Source organism: Heterodontus francisci, chromosome 23, assembly GCF_036365525.1.
Source record: "Heterodontus francisci isolate sHetFra1 chromosome 23, sHetFra1.hap1, whole genome shotgun sequence".
Lineage (NCBI taxonomy): Eukaryota > Metazoa > Chordata > Chondrichthyes > Heterodontiformes > Heterodontidae > Heterodontus > Heterodontus francisci.
The window spans coordinates 2383106-2395161 of record NC_090393.1 but is presented as its reverse complement, the minus strand read 5'-3'; the positions used below and the strand labels follow the sequence as shown (position 1 = coordinate 2395161).

General features: G+C 50.5%; 1 protein-coding gene across 4 annotated transcripts in view; it reads left to right on the top strand.

Moving 5' to 3' along the window:
* LOC137382518 (V-type proton ATPase 116 kDa subunit a 2-like) overlaps nucleotides 1–12056 on the top strand; it is a 91767-nt gene that overhangs the window by 69890 nt on the left and 9821 nt on the right. For all 4 annotated transcript variants that reach the window (XR_010977213.1, XM_068054501.1, XM_068054500.1 and 1 more), the window contains exons 14-17: nucleotides 3586–3704; nucleotides 4562–4772; nucleotides 9219–9338; nucleotides 11806–11928. Coding sequence is in view for 3 of the 4 variants with exons in the window: in XM_068054501.1 (XP_067910602.1) it covers nucleotides 3586–3704; nucleotides 4562–4772; nucleotides 9219–9338; nucleotides 11806–11928 (573 nt within the window). In the remaining variant the exon portion in view is untranslated. The remainder of the gene's footprint in view (nucleotides 1–3585; nucleotides 3705–4561; nucleotides 4773–9218; nucleotides 9339–11805; nucleotides 11929–12056) is intronic.

Below are 12056 nucleotides of genomic sequence, written 5' to 3'. Positions count from 1 at the left end.
GCTGAGGGAGCGCCGCACCTTGGAGGGGCTGTGCTGAGGGAGCGCTGCACCTTGGAGGGACCGTGCTGAGGGAGCGCCGCACCTTGGAGGGACCGTGCTGAGGGAGCGCCGCACCTTGGAGGGACCGTGCTGAGGGAGCGCCGCACCTTGGAGGGACCGTGCTGAGGGAGCGCCGCACCTTGGAGGGACCGTGCTGAGGGAGCGCCGCACCTTGGAGGGACCGTGCTGAGGGAGCGCCGCACCTTGGAGGGACCGTGTTGAGGGAGCACCGCACCCTTGGAGGGACCGTGCTGAGGGAGCGCCGCACCTTGGAGGGACCGTGTTGAGGGAGCGCCGCACCTTGGAGGGACCGTGTTGAGGGAGCGCCGCACCTTGGAGGGACCGTGCTGAGGGAGCGCCGCACCTTGGAGGGACCGTGCTGAGGGAGCGCCGCACCTTGGAGGGACCGTGCTGAGGGAGCGCCGCACCCTTGGAGGGACCGTGCTGAGGGAGCGCCGCACCCTTGGAGGGACCGTGCTGAGGGAGCAGCGCACCCTTGGAGGGGCCGTGCTGAGGGAGCAGCGCACCCTTGGAGGGACCGTGCTGAGGGAGCAGCGCACCCTTGGAGGGACCGTGCTGAGGGAGCACCGCACCCTTGGAGGGGCCGTGCTGAGGGAGCACCGCACCCTTGGAGGGGCAGTGCTGAGGGAGCACCGCACCCTTGGAGGGGGAGTGCCGAGGGAGCGCCGCACTGTCGGAGGGGCAGTGCCGAGGGAGCGCCGCACTGTCGGAGGGGCAGTGCCGAGGGAGCGCCGCACTGTCGGAGGGGCAGTGCCGAGGGAGCGCCGCGCTGTCGGAGGGGCAGTGCCGAGGGAGCGCCGCGCTGTCGGAGGGGCAGTGCCGAGGGAGCGCCGCGCTGTCGGAGGGGCAGTGCCGAGGGAGCGCCGCGCTGTCGGAGGGGCAGTGCCGAGGGAGCGCCGCGCTGTCGGAGGGGCAGTGCCGAGGGAGCGCCGCGCTGTCGGAGGGGCAGTGCCGAGGGAGCGCCGCGCTGTCGGAGGGGCAGTGCCGAGGGAGCGCCGCGCTGTCGGAGGGGCAGTGCCGAGGGAGCGCCGCGCTGTCGGAGGGGCAGTGCCGAGGGAGCGCCGCGCTGTCGGAGGGGCAGTGCCGAGGGAGCGCCGCGCTGTCGGAGGGGCAGTGCCGAGGGAGCGCCGCGCTGTCGGAGGGGCAGTGCCGAGGGAGCGCCGCGCTGTCGGAGGGGCAGTGCCGAGGGAGCGCCGCGCTGTCGGAGGGGCAGTGCCGAGGGAGCGCCGCGCTGTCGGAGGGGCAGTGCCGAGGGAGCGCCGCGCTGTCGGAGGGGCAGTGCCGAGGGAGCGCCGCGCTGTCGGAGGGGCAGTGCCGAGGGAGCGCCGCGCTGTCGGAGGGGCAGTGCCGAGGGAGCGCCGCGCTGTCGGAGGGGCAGTGCCGAGGGAGCGCCGCGCTGTCGGAGGGGCAGTGCCGAGGGAGCGCCGCGCTGTCGGAGGGGCAGTGCCGAGGGAACGCCGCGCTGTCGGAGGGGCAGTGCCGAGGGAGCGCCGCGCTGTCGGAGGGGCAGTGCCGAGGGAGCGCCGCACTGTCGGAGGGGCAGTGCCGAGGGAGCGCCGCACTGTCGGAGGGGCAGTGCCGAGGGAGCGCCGCACTGTCGGAGGGGCAGTGCCGAGGGAGCGCCGCACTGTCGGAGGGGCAGTGCCGAGGGAGCGCCGCACTGTCGGAGGGGCAGTGCCGAGGGAGCGCCGCACTGTCGGAGGGGCAGTGCCGAGGGAGCGCCGCACTGTCGGAAGGGCAGTGCCGAGGGAGCGCCGCACTGTCGGAGGGGCAGCGCCGCACTGTCGGAGGGGTAGTGCCGAGGGAGCGCCGCACTGTCGGAGGGGCAGTGCCGAGGGAACGCCGCACTGTCGGAGGGGCAGTGCCGAGGGAACGCCGCACTGTCGGAGGGGCAGTGCCGAGGGAACGCCGCACTGTCGGAGGGGCAGTGCCGAGGTAACGGCGCACTGTCGGAGGGGCAGTGCCGAGGGAGCGCCGCACTGTCGGAGGGGTAGTGCCGAGGGAACGGTGCACTGTCGGAGGGGTAGTGCTGAGGCAGTGCCCTGCACTGTCGGAGGGGTAGTGCCGAGGGAACGGCGCACTGTCGGAGGGGTAGTGCCGAGGGAGCGCCGCACTGTCGGAGGGGCAGTGCCGAGGGAGCGCCGCACTGTCGGAGGGGCAGCGCCGCACTGTCGGAGGGGCAGTGCCGAGGGAGCGCCGCACTGTCGGAGGGGCAGTGCCGAGGGAGCGCCGCACTGTCGGAGGGGCAGTGCCGAGGGAACGCCGCACTGTCGGAGGGGCAGTGCCGAGGGAACGCCGCACTGTCGGAGGGGTAGTGCCGAGGGAGCGCCGCACTGTCGGAGGGGTAGTGCCGAGGGAGCACCGCACTGTCGGAGGGGTAGTGCTGAGGGAATGGTGCACTGTCGGTGGGGTAGTGCTGAGGCAGTGCCCTGCACTGTCGGAGGGGTAGTGCCGAGGGAACGGCGCACTGTCGGAGGGGTAGTGCCGAGGGAGCGCCGCACTGTCGGAGGGGTAGTGCCGAGGGAGCGCCGCACTGTCGGAGGGGTAGTGCCGAGGGAGCGCCGCACTGTCGGAGGGGTAGTGCCGAGGGAGCGCCGCACTGTCGGAGGGGTAGTGCCGAGGGAGCACCGCACTGTCGGAGGGGTAGTGCCGAGGGAATGGTGCACTGTCGGAGGGGTAGTGCTGAGGCAGTGCCCTGCACTGTCGGAGGGGTAGTGCCGAGGGAACGGCGCACTGTCGGAGGGGTAGTGCTGAGGCAGTGCCTGCACTGTCAGATATGCCTTCAGATCTGAGAGGTCACACTGAGGTCCAGCTCAGCCTCTCAGGTGCATGTAAAAGGTGTCCTGCCCAATGTTTATTGCTCAACCAACAACAGGAACAGATTACCCGATCATTATCTCCTGGCTATTTGCTGTATACAAATTGTCTGCTACGTATCAAAAGCACTTCATTGGCTGTAAAGCGCTTTGGGATGTCCTGAGGTTTGAAAGGCGCTATACAAATGCAAGTTCTTTCTTTCTTTCAATCATTCATTAATTGAATGACGTAAAGAATCCTAGAATGACACAGCACAGAAAGAGGCCATTCAGCCCATCATGCTTGTGACAGTGCTGTGGTAGAGCTGTCCAATTCATCCCACCTCCTGCTCTTTCCCCACAGCCCAGAAACTTCTTCCTTTTCAAATATTTATCCAATTTGCAAGTTGTTATTAAATCAGCTTTCACTGCTCTTTGAGGCACTGCATTCCAAATCATTATAACTTGTTGGGTAAAAATGTTTTGCCAATTACTTTAAATGCACATCCTTTAGTTCCTGACCCTCCTTCCAGTGGAAACAATTTCTCTTTATTCTATCAAAACCTGTCAAGATTTTGAACACCTCTATTAAATCTTCCCCTAACCTTCTCTGCTGTCAGGAGAACAGCCCCAGTTTCTGTAAGTATTTCATCACTGGTACCATATCTTGATCCATCATACTTAGCAGGCTAAAAAGTGAATATGTATAACTTTCTGCTTTGTTTCTCAGGTTTGGAATCTGGCAAGTAATCGCCTCAGCTTTCTGAATTCATTTAAAATGAAAATGTCAGTCATCCTGGGCATTACTCACATGACTTTTGGAGTCATTCTTGGAGTCTTCAATCACTTGTAAGTCCCTGCTGTTAACTCTGTCTTCCTAGCCTTCTCAAAACCTTGAGTGGTAAAGCAATTGTAACTAATGTACAAGTTTACAGCTCACCATGAAATTCTAGGTCTGTGCTCAGTTCATGGACCTTTGCCCCTTGGGTTGGGAGGGGCAAAGTCAGCCAGATTACTGTGCTGTTTGCTATCCAGTAATGTGTGCTGGGAATTATACAGCGGATGTGAGGTGCTGACTTGGCTGCGATGTTTTCAAATCCCTCCATGGCCTCACCCCTCCCTATATCTGTAACTTTCTCTGCTCTACTACCCTCAGTGATCACTGTGTTCTTTCAATTTTGGACTCTTGAGCATCCCTGATTTTGATTGTGCCTTCAGCTGCCTGGGCCCTAAGCTTTGGAATTCCTTCCCTAAACCTGTCTGCCTCACTCTCCTTTTAAAATACTCATTGAAACCTGCGACTTTGACCAAGCTTTTGGTTATCTTTCCGAACATCTCCTAATATGGCTTGGTGTCAAATTTTGTCTAACGCTCCTGTGAAATGCTTTGGGATGTTTCAATACATTAAAGGTGCTGTATATATTTGCAAGACGTTGACCTGTTAAAAAGAAGCTGTCAGGAGTAGGAATGTTGCCAGAAAAGGATTATGTGTTTTTAGCCTGGTACTTGACGACAACTTCGCAACACATTCAGTCAGATATGAAGTTTTCTGTGATGTCAATTTTTTTATAATTATAATAAAATAATGGCAGTAACGTGTATAAATAATGAGGTCCTCTGCTAGAACATTAGCTCATTGCCTAATCTCGTGACATAGTACTCTGCTATTTGGTTGATTTTTTTTTTTTCATTTTTATACAAACCAGGCACTTTAAGAAGAAATTTAACATCTACCTGGTATTTATCCCTGAAATGCTGTTCATGATGTGCCTCTTCGGGTACCTTGTGTTTATGATCATTTATAAATGGCTGGCATATTCTGCTGCAAACTCCGATTTGGCTCCAAGCATCTTGATTCATTTTATTAACATGTTTGTCATGCAAAGGAGTGATGATACTAAGCTTTACCCTGGACAGGTAGGTTTTTTGTTTCATTTTTTATAGAGTCACTGAGTCATATACGGCACAGAAGGAGGCCATTTGGCCCATCGAGCCCATGTCTGCTCTCCGTGGATCAATCCAGTCAGTCCCACTCCCCTGCTCGATCCCCAAAGTCCTGTAAGTTTATTTCCTTCATGTGCTCATCCAATTCCCTTTGCAATCATTGCTTCCATTTCCAGCACGCTCGGGCGCAGCGAGTTGCAGGTCATTACCACTCACTACGCAAAAAAGTTCTTCCTCACAGCTCCCCTGCATCTCTTGCCCAAAATCTTCAATCTGTGTCTCCTGGTCCTCAGTTAATAGGAGCAATTTTTCCTTGTCTAATTTATCTAAGCCTGTCATAATCTGTACACCTCTAGAAAATCCCCCCTTAATCTCCTTTGCTCCAGGGAGAACAATCCCAGCTTTTTCAACCTAACCTTGTAATTAAAATTCCCATCCCTGGAACCATTCTGGTAAATCTCTTCTGCACCCTCGCAAGGACCCTCACATCCTTCTTAAAGTGTGGTGACCAGAACTGGATGTAGTGTACTGGATGTTGGGCCTAACCAGATCTTTATAAAGGTTCAACATAACTTCCCCACTCAATGGCCGGGATTTTACCCTTGGCGGATGGGAGCCATCCACCGACTGAAAAGTCGGTGGTGAACCCGCTTCGCCTGCCCTGGGGATCTGACCCGCATTTTTGCGGGTCCCAGGCCTTTAAATGTTCTGAGGCGGGACATCCACTTGAGACAGGAAGTCCCGCCTAATAGAGCTGCCGGCCAATCAGCGGGCCGGCAGCTCTTAGTCCCAGCAGCGCCACTGGGAGTGGTGGCCATTGCTGGAACTGCAGCCCAGCTTCAAGACAAAGATGTCGGGGAGCCCTGAATCAACGTAAGTTTTTGTTGCCTCGCCAGGGATGATCGGTTAGGCCCCGGTGAGGCAAGGGTAGTCGATTGGGGGGACGGGGTGCATGTTGCAGGTGGTTGGGGCAGCGGGGGTGGCCCTCCATCAGGAACTGGGTGCCGATCATGAGGGCCCCTCCCCCAGGCTGTCAGAGAGGCGCCTGCTTTTGTCAGGCGGCTTCTCTCAGGCCTGGGCCGCCTGACCGGCCGTGGGTAAAAACCCTGTGGCGGCGGGCAGAGGCCCTTAAATCGCCGTTAAGTGGCCACTTAAAGGCCTTGATTGGCCTGGTGTGTTTGGGCCTTTTTCCGCTGCTGCCGCCCTGCGTAAAGTGGCGGCGGAGGTGGGAGCGTGTCGGGAAGGGCCCCCTGAGTCTCTCACTCCATTTTACGCCCCCTAACCCCCCCACCACCTTCCCGCTCTTTGTGGGGGGGGGGGGGGCGTAAAATTCCAGCCAATGCCTCTATTTATGAAGCCCAAGATTCCATATGCTTTACTAACCACTCTCTCCATATGTCCTGCCACCTTCAAAGTTTGATGCACAGACACCCCCAGATCCCTCTGTTCCTGCATACTCTTTAGAACTGCACCATTAAGTATATATTACCTCACCCTATCCCTTCTGTTAAAATATATCACCTCACCCTTGTCTGTATTAAATTCCATCTGCCATGTGTCTGCCCATTCGGCTAGCCTATCTATGTCCTGTTTCAGGTAGTTTGTATCATCCTCACTGTTTGTTCTTGGCATGTGGGTGTTTCTGGCAAGGCCAGCATTTATTGCCCATCCCTCATTGCCCTTGAGAAGGTAGTGGTGAGACATCGCCTTGAACTGCTGCAGTCCATGTGGTGTGGGTACACCCACAGTGCTGTTAGAGAGGAAGTTCCAGGAATTTGACCCAGTGACACTGAAGGGACGGTGATATAGTTCCGAGTCAGGATGGTGTGTGGCTTGGAGGGGAACCTGCAGTGGTGGTGTTCCCATGCATCTGCTGCCCTTGTCCTTTTGAGGTTGTAGAGGTGGGTTTAGAAGGTGCTGTCGAAAGAGGTTTGGTGAGTTGCTGCAGTGCATCTTGTAGATGGTACACACTGCTGCCGCCGTGCACTGGTGCTGAAAGGAGTGTATGTTTAAGGGGGCAGATGGGATGCCAATCAAGCAGGCTGCATTGTCCTGGATGGTGTTGAGCTTCTTGAGTGTTGTTGGAGCTGCACCCATCCAGGCAAGTGGAGAGTATTCCATCACACTCCTGACTTGTGCCTTGTAGATAGTGGACAGGCTTTGGGGAGACAGGAGGTGAGTTACTCGCCGCAGCATTCCTAGCCTCTGACCTGCTCTTGTAGCCATGGTATTTATATGGCTACTCCAGTTCAGTTTCTGGTCAATGGTAACCCCTAGGATGTTGATTGCGGGGGATTCAGCGCTGGTAATGCTGTTGAATGTTAAGGTGAGATGGTTAGATTCTCTCTTGTTGGAGATGGTCATTGCTTGGCACTTGTGTGGTGCAAATGCCACTGCCACTTATCAGCCCATGCCTGAATGTTGTCCAGGTCTTGGCTGCATGTGTACAAGGACTGCTTCAGTATCTAAGGAGTTGCGATTGGTGCTGAACATTGTGCAATCGTCAACAAACATCCCCACTTCTGGCCTTATGGAGGAAAGTTCATTGATGAAACAGCTGAAGTTGGCTGGACCTAGGACACTACCCTGAGGAGCTCCTGCAATGATGTCCTGGGGCTGAGATGATTGGTCTCCAACAACCTTTGTGTTTGGGTGCACAGTGATGGGTTTAAGGTTGCTATATTATTTATGGAATTGGTATATAATGTTTACCCATTTTAAAAACAAACGACTGATTTTCTTGTCGCAATCTCTTCTATTTTCTCTTTAGATAGTTGACAGTTTTAGTGGAAAAGGTCATGTTCTTGGAAGTCTACAGGAACAGGAGGACTCCATTCAGCCCCTCGAGCCTGTTTCGCCACCAGTCAATAAGATCATGACTGATCTCTGTCCTAACTCCATCCACCCGCCTTGGCTCCATATCCCTTAATACCCCTGTCTGGCAAAAATCTATGAATCTCAGATTTAAAATGATTAATTGAGCTAGCATGTACTGTTTTTTGTGGAACAGAGTTCCACATTTCCAGCATCCTTTGCGTGAATAAATGTTTCCCAGCTTCTGTCCTTAATGGCCTGGCTCTGATTTTATGTTTAGTTTAGTTTTTTTTTTAGTTTTAGAGATACAGCACTGAAACAGGCCCTTTGGCCCACCGAGTCTGTGCCGACCATCAACCACCCATTTTATACTAATCCTACACTAATTCCATATTCCTACCACATCCCCACCTGTCCCTATATTTCCCTACCACCTACCTACACTAGGGGCAATTCATAATGGCCAATTTACCTATCAACCTGCAAGTCTTTGGCATGTGGGAGGAAACCGGAGCACCCGGAGGAAACCCATGCAGACACAGGGAGAACTTGCAAACTCCACACAGGCAGTACCCAGAATTGAACCCGGGTCGCTGGAGCTGTGAGGCTGCGGTGCTAACCACTGCGCCACTGTGCCGCCTTGTCCTAGACTCCCCCACCAGCAGAATACGTTTCTGTCCTTCTGTATCCGATCAGTTCCTTTCAAAATCCAAAAAAAAACAATCAAATCACCCATTAACCTTTTATATTTCAGGGAATACTTTATGCAATTTCTCTAATCCTTAGAGCTTTGGTAACATCCTGGTGAATCTGTGCTGCACCCCTTCCAAGGTCGCAGAACTGTACATAGTTCTCCAGATGTTGTCTAACCAGGGCTTTGTATAGCTGAAGCAAAACTTCCTCACCTTTATATTCCAGCCATCAGGTTATAAAGACTAACATCCATTAGCCTTTTTGATTAAAAAAAAAAAATCTGACTGCTATATTTTAGTGATCATGGGCCCCTAAATCTCTTTAAACCTCCACTGTTCCTAGCTTTTCATCATTTAATAAAAATATTCAGATTTATTCTTTTGGTCAAAGTGGATGACCTCAGTTTCCTAATTTGCCGTCACTGCTGCACTGGAGTGTCCATGTGGATTATAGGCTTGAATCTATGTCCTCTGACACAGCTTGGAACATTGTTGTTTGTTAACCAGTTTTTAAAAATGTTTCTGAACTTTTGCATTTTCCTCTCTGGGAAAATCTGTTGATAATTCTCTCTCCCACTGGGAGCCAGCATGGACTCAATTGGCTTCATGTCCTCCTCCTGTGCTGTAAATGACTTTATGACTTTAGTTTATGGAGTAGCAATTAATATGTGAATAAATATATCCGTTAAAGCACGATCTGTTATTCTACTAACTACTCAGAGTATGATTCTTGTAATTGTGTACTTGGTTCTCCAAAAGTAAGAACTAAAGTTACTCAGTTAATGTACCTTTAACAAATTAGTATAAAAAGAGAATTGTAAAAGTGATCAATTTCAGCAACAAAGATATTTTTAGACTTAAAATTTTTGTAATGATACAAATGCGTATTTAATTTGTATTCATTTATAAACAGAATGGATTCCAAATGTTCCTGGTTGTGATTTCTCTATTATCTGTTCCCGTTTTGCTGTTTGGGAAACCAGGATATCTGTACTGGAAGCACCACGGAGGAAGAAACTTTGGGACATACAGAGTAGGTCTATGAATCACATCAGTGTTTGAGCACTCCACCTATTTCCACCTTCATAACATCATATACCTCCATCCCTACCTCATCACATTTGTTGCTGAAATTCCCTTCCATCCCTTTGTCAACGCCCAAGACTTGACTGCTCCACTGTTTTCCTAGCTGGTCTCCAATACTCCGCTCTCCAAAAATTTCAGTTCATCTAGAACTCCTTTTTCATCTAGATCGACTCCAATGCCTTCAATTAAAACTTCTCATCCATGTCTTTAATTCCCTCCATGGTTTTCTTCCCTATCTTTCCAGCCATCTACAGCCCTACAAAACCCCACCAAATTCTCCATTCTACTGACTCTGCCCTCCTTTCGCTTTACCATTCTGCCCTCAACTGCCTAAACCCCACATCCTGGACCTCCCTCCCTGAACCTCTCTACTTTTCCACCCTCCTCCTAAAGTCCATCTATCTATCCAAGCTTTTAGTTCAATTTGGTCCTTTGGCTTGACGACTTTTCATTGTAGCTGTCTGAAGTGCCTTGTGATCTTTTTTTTCTCTTAAAGGCACTATTAAAAATGCAAGTTGTTAAATGTAAGTTTGGGTATCGAGTCCAAAATGGTCAGTAAATGATGTATTTGGTCATTTTGGTTGTTTGATTAAATTACATTTACAGTACAGAATAAGGCCACTTGGCCCACTGTATCATAGCCTGTGCTAGCTCATTACCTGAAGCTATTAGAACAATAAAGCTTTTTTGTTACTGTTTCTTTTCTAAAGGAGATATGATTTTTAGCTTTAAGGATTTGCAGTTTTTAAACCAGAATGTTAGAATATTCATTGCTGAAATTATTGCTTGTAACATGCCAAAATACTAAGCTATGCAGCTTTGACATAAAACTGGAGAAGGCCATTCAGCCCCTCAAGCCTGTTCTACCAATCAGTGAGATAATGGCTGATCTCCATTAACCTGCCTTTGTTCCATATTCCTTTATACCCTTATCTAACAAGAATCTCAATATTTGCAAATTTCATTTGACCCCCCTGACCATCCACAGCTTTCTGTGGGGTGGGGGGGCAGGGGAAGATTTCCAGTACCTTTTTGTGTGTAAAAGGCTTTCCTAATTTCCCTCCTAAATGGCCTATCTCTAATTCTAAGATTGTGCCTGGTGTTCTGGATTCCACCGCCAGAGAAAATTGTTTTTTTGTATTTACCCCATTGAATCCTTTTGTCCTTTTAGATTACCTCTCAACTGTCTAAACTTAAGGGAATACAAGCTAAATTTCTGCAACCTATCCTGATAATTTAGCTCTTTAAGCCCTAGTATCATTCTGGTAAATCTGCACTGCACCCACCTCCAAGGCCAAAAGGTTCAGTGCCAAGACTGAATGCAGTATTCCAGGTGTGGTCTGTAAAGTTTCAATACAACTGAAGCATACTTTCCTCCTTTTTGTATTGCAGACTCCTTGAGATAAAGGCCAACATTCTAGAAGCCTTTTTGATTACTTTTTAGATCTATTCATTAGATTTTAGCGATTAGTCTGTATTGACTCCCAAATCCCTTTGCTCTTCCACAGTTCTTGATCTCTTGCCATTAAGAAAATGCTCTGATTTGTCTTTCACGGATCCAAAGTGGATGATCTCTTACTGCCCCACGATCAACTCCATTGACAACAGTTTTGCCCACTCATGTAATTTGTCTGTTATTCAGTAACTTCCTACTCCACTCAAACAACTGTGCCTCCTGGCAGCTGGATCTGTCTGTCCACTCATGGAATAAAGGGATAGGATATTTAAATGAAAAGGTTTGGATGCTGGCAATGGAAACAGTTTTTGATGAAAACTGTACTAAATATCTTCATCAATTCAAAAAAAAAAGGAGACTAAATATTATAGAATCATAGAATGGTACAGCACAGAAGGAGGCCATTTGGTCCATTGTGCCTGTGACATCTCTTTGAAAGAGCTATTCACTGAATCCCTTTCCCCTGCTCTTTCCCTGTAGCCCTGCAAATTGTTTCCCTTCAAGTATTTATCCAATTTTCTTTTGAAAGTTACCACTGAATCTGCTTCCACTGCCCTTTTAGGCAGCATGTTCCTAATTACAACAACTCGCTGTATATATAAAAAAAGTTTTCTCATCTCCCCTCTGTTTCTTTTGCCAATTATCTTAAATCTGTGTCCTCTGGTTATGGACCCTTCTGCCACTGGAAACAGTATCTCATTATTTACACTATCAAAACCATTCATGATTTTGAACAACTCTATTATTTCTCCCCTTAACCTTCTCTGCTCTAAGGTGAGCAATCCCAGCCTCTCCAGTCTCTCCACATGACTGAAGTCCCTTATTCCTGGTCCCATTGTAGCAAATCTCCTCGGCACCCTCTCCAAGATCTTGACATCTTCCTTAGAATGAAATCTAAAATGTGTATCGTTTACTTTGAATAACTGCACTGAATTAATCACTGTTGTTTTGTATTTAGAAAGGTTACACACTAGTCCGAAGAGGGAGTGAAGAGGAGATGTCACTACTGAGAGCTCATGAAATGGAACAGGGAGATATACATACAAGCCACAGCAGCCATACAGATGGAGCTGAACAGGAGGTAAAACAGGATGTACTTTGTGGTCAGTTATATGTAGAAGGGAAATCCCTTGTTGAGGAGGCTGTACTTTGTTTAGTTTAGTTTAGTGTTTAGAGATACAGCACTGAAACAGGCCCTTCGGCTCACCG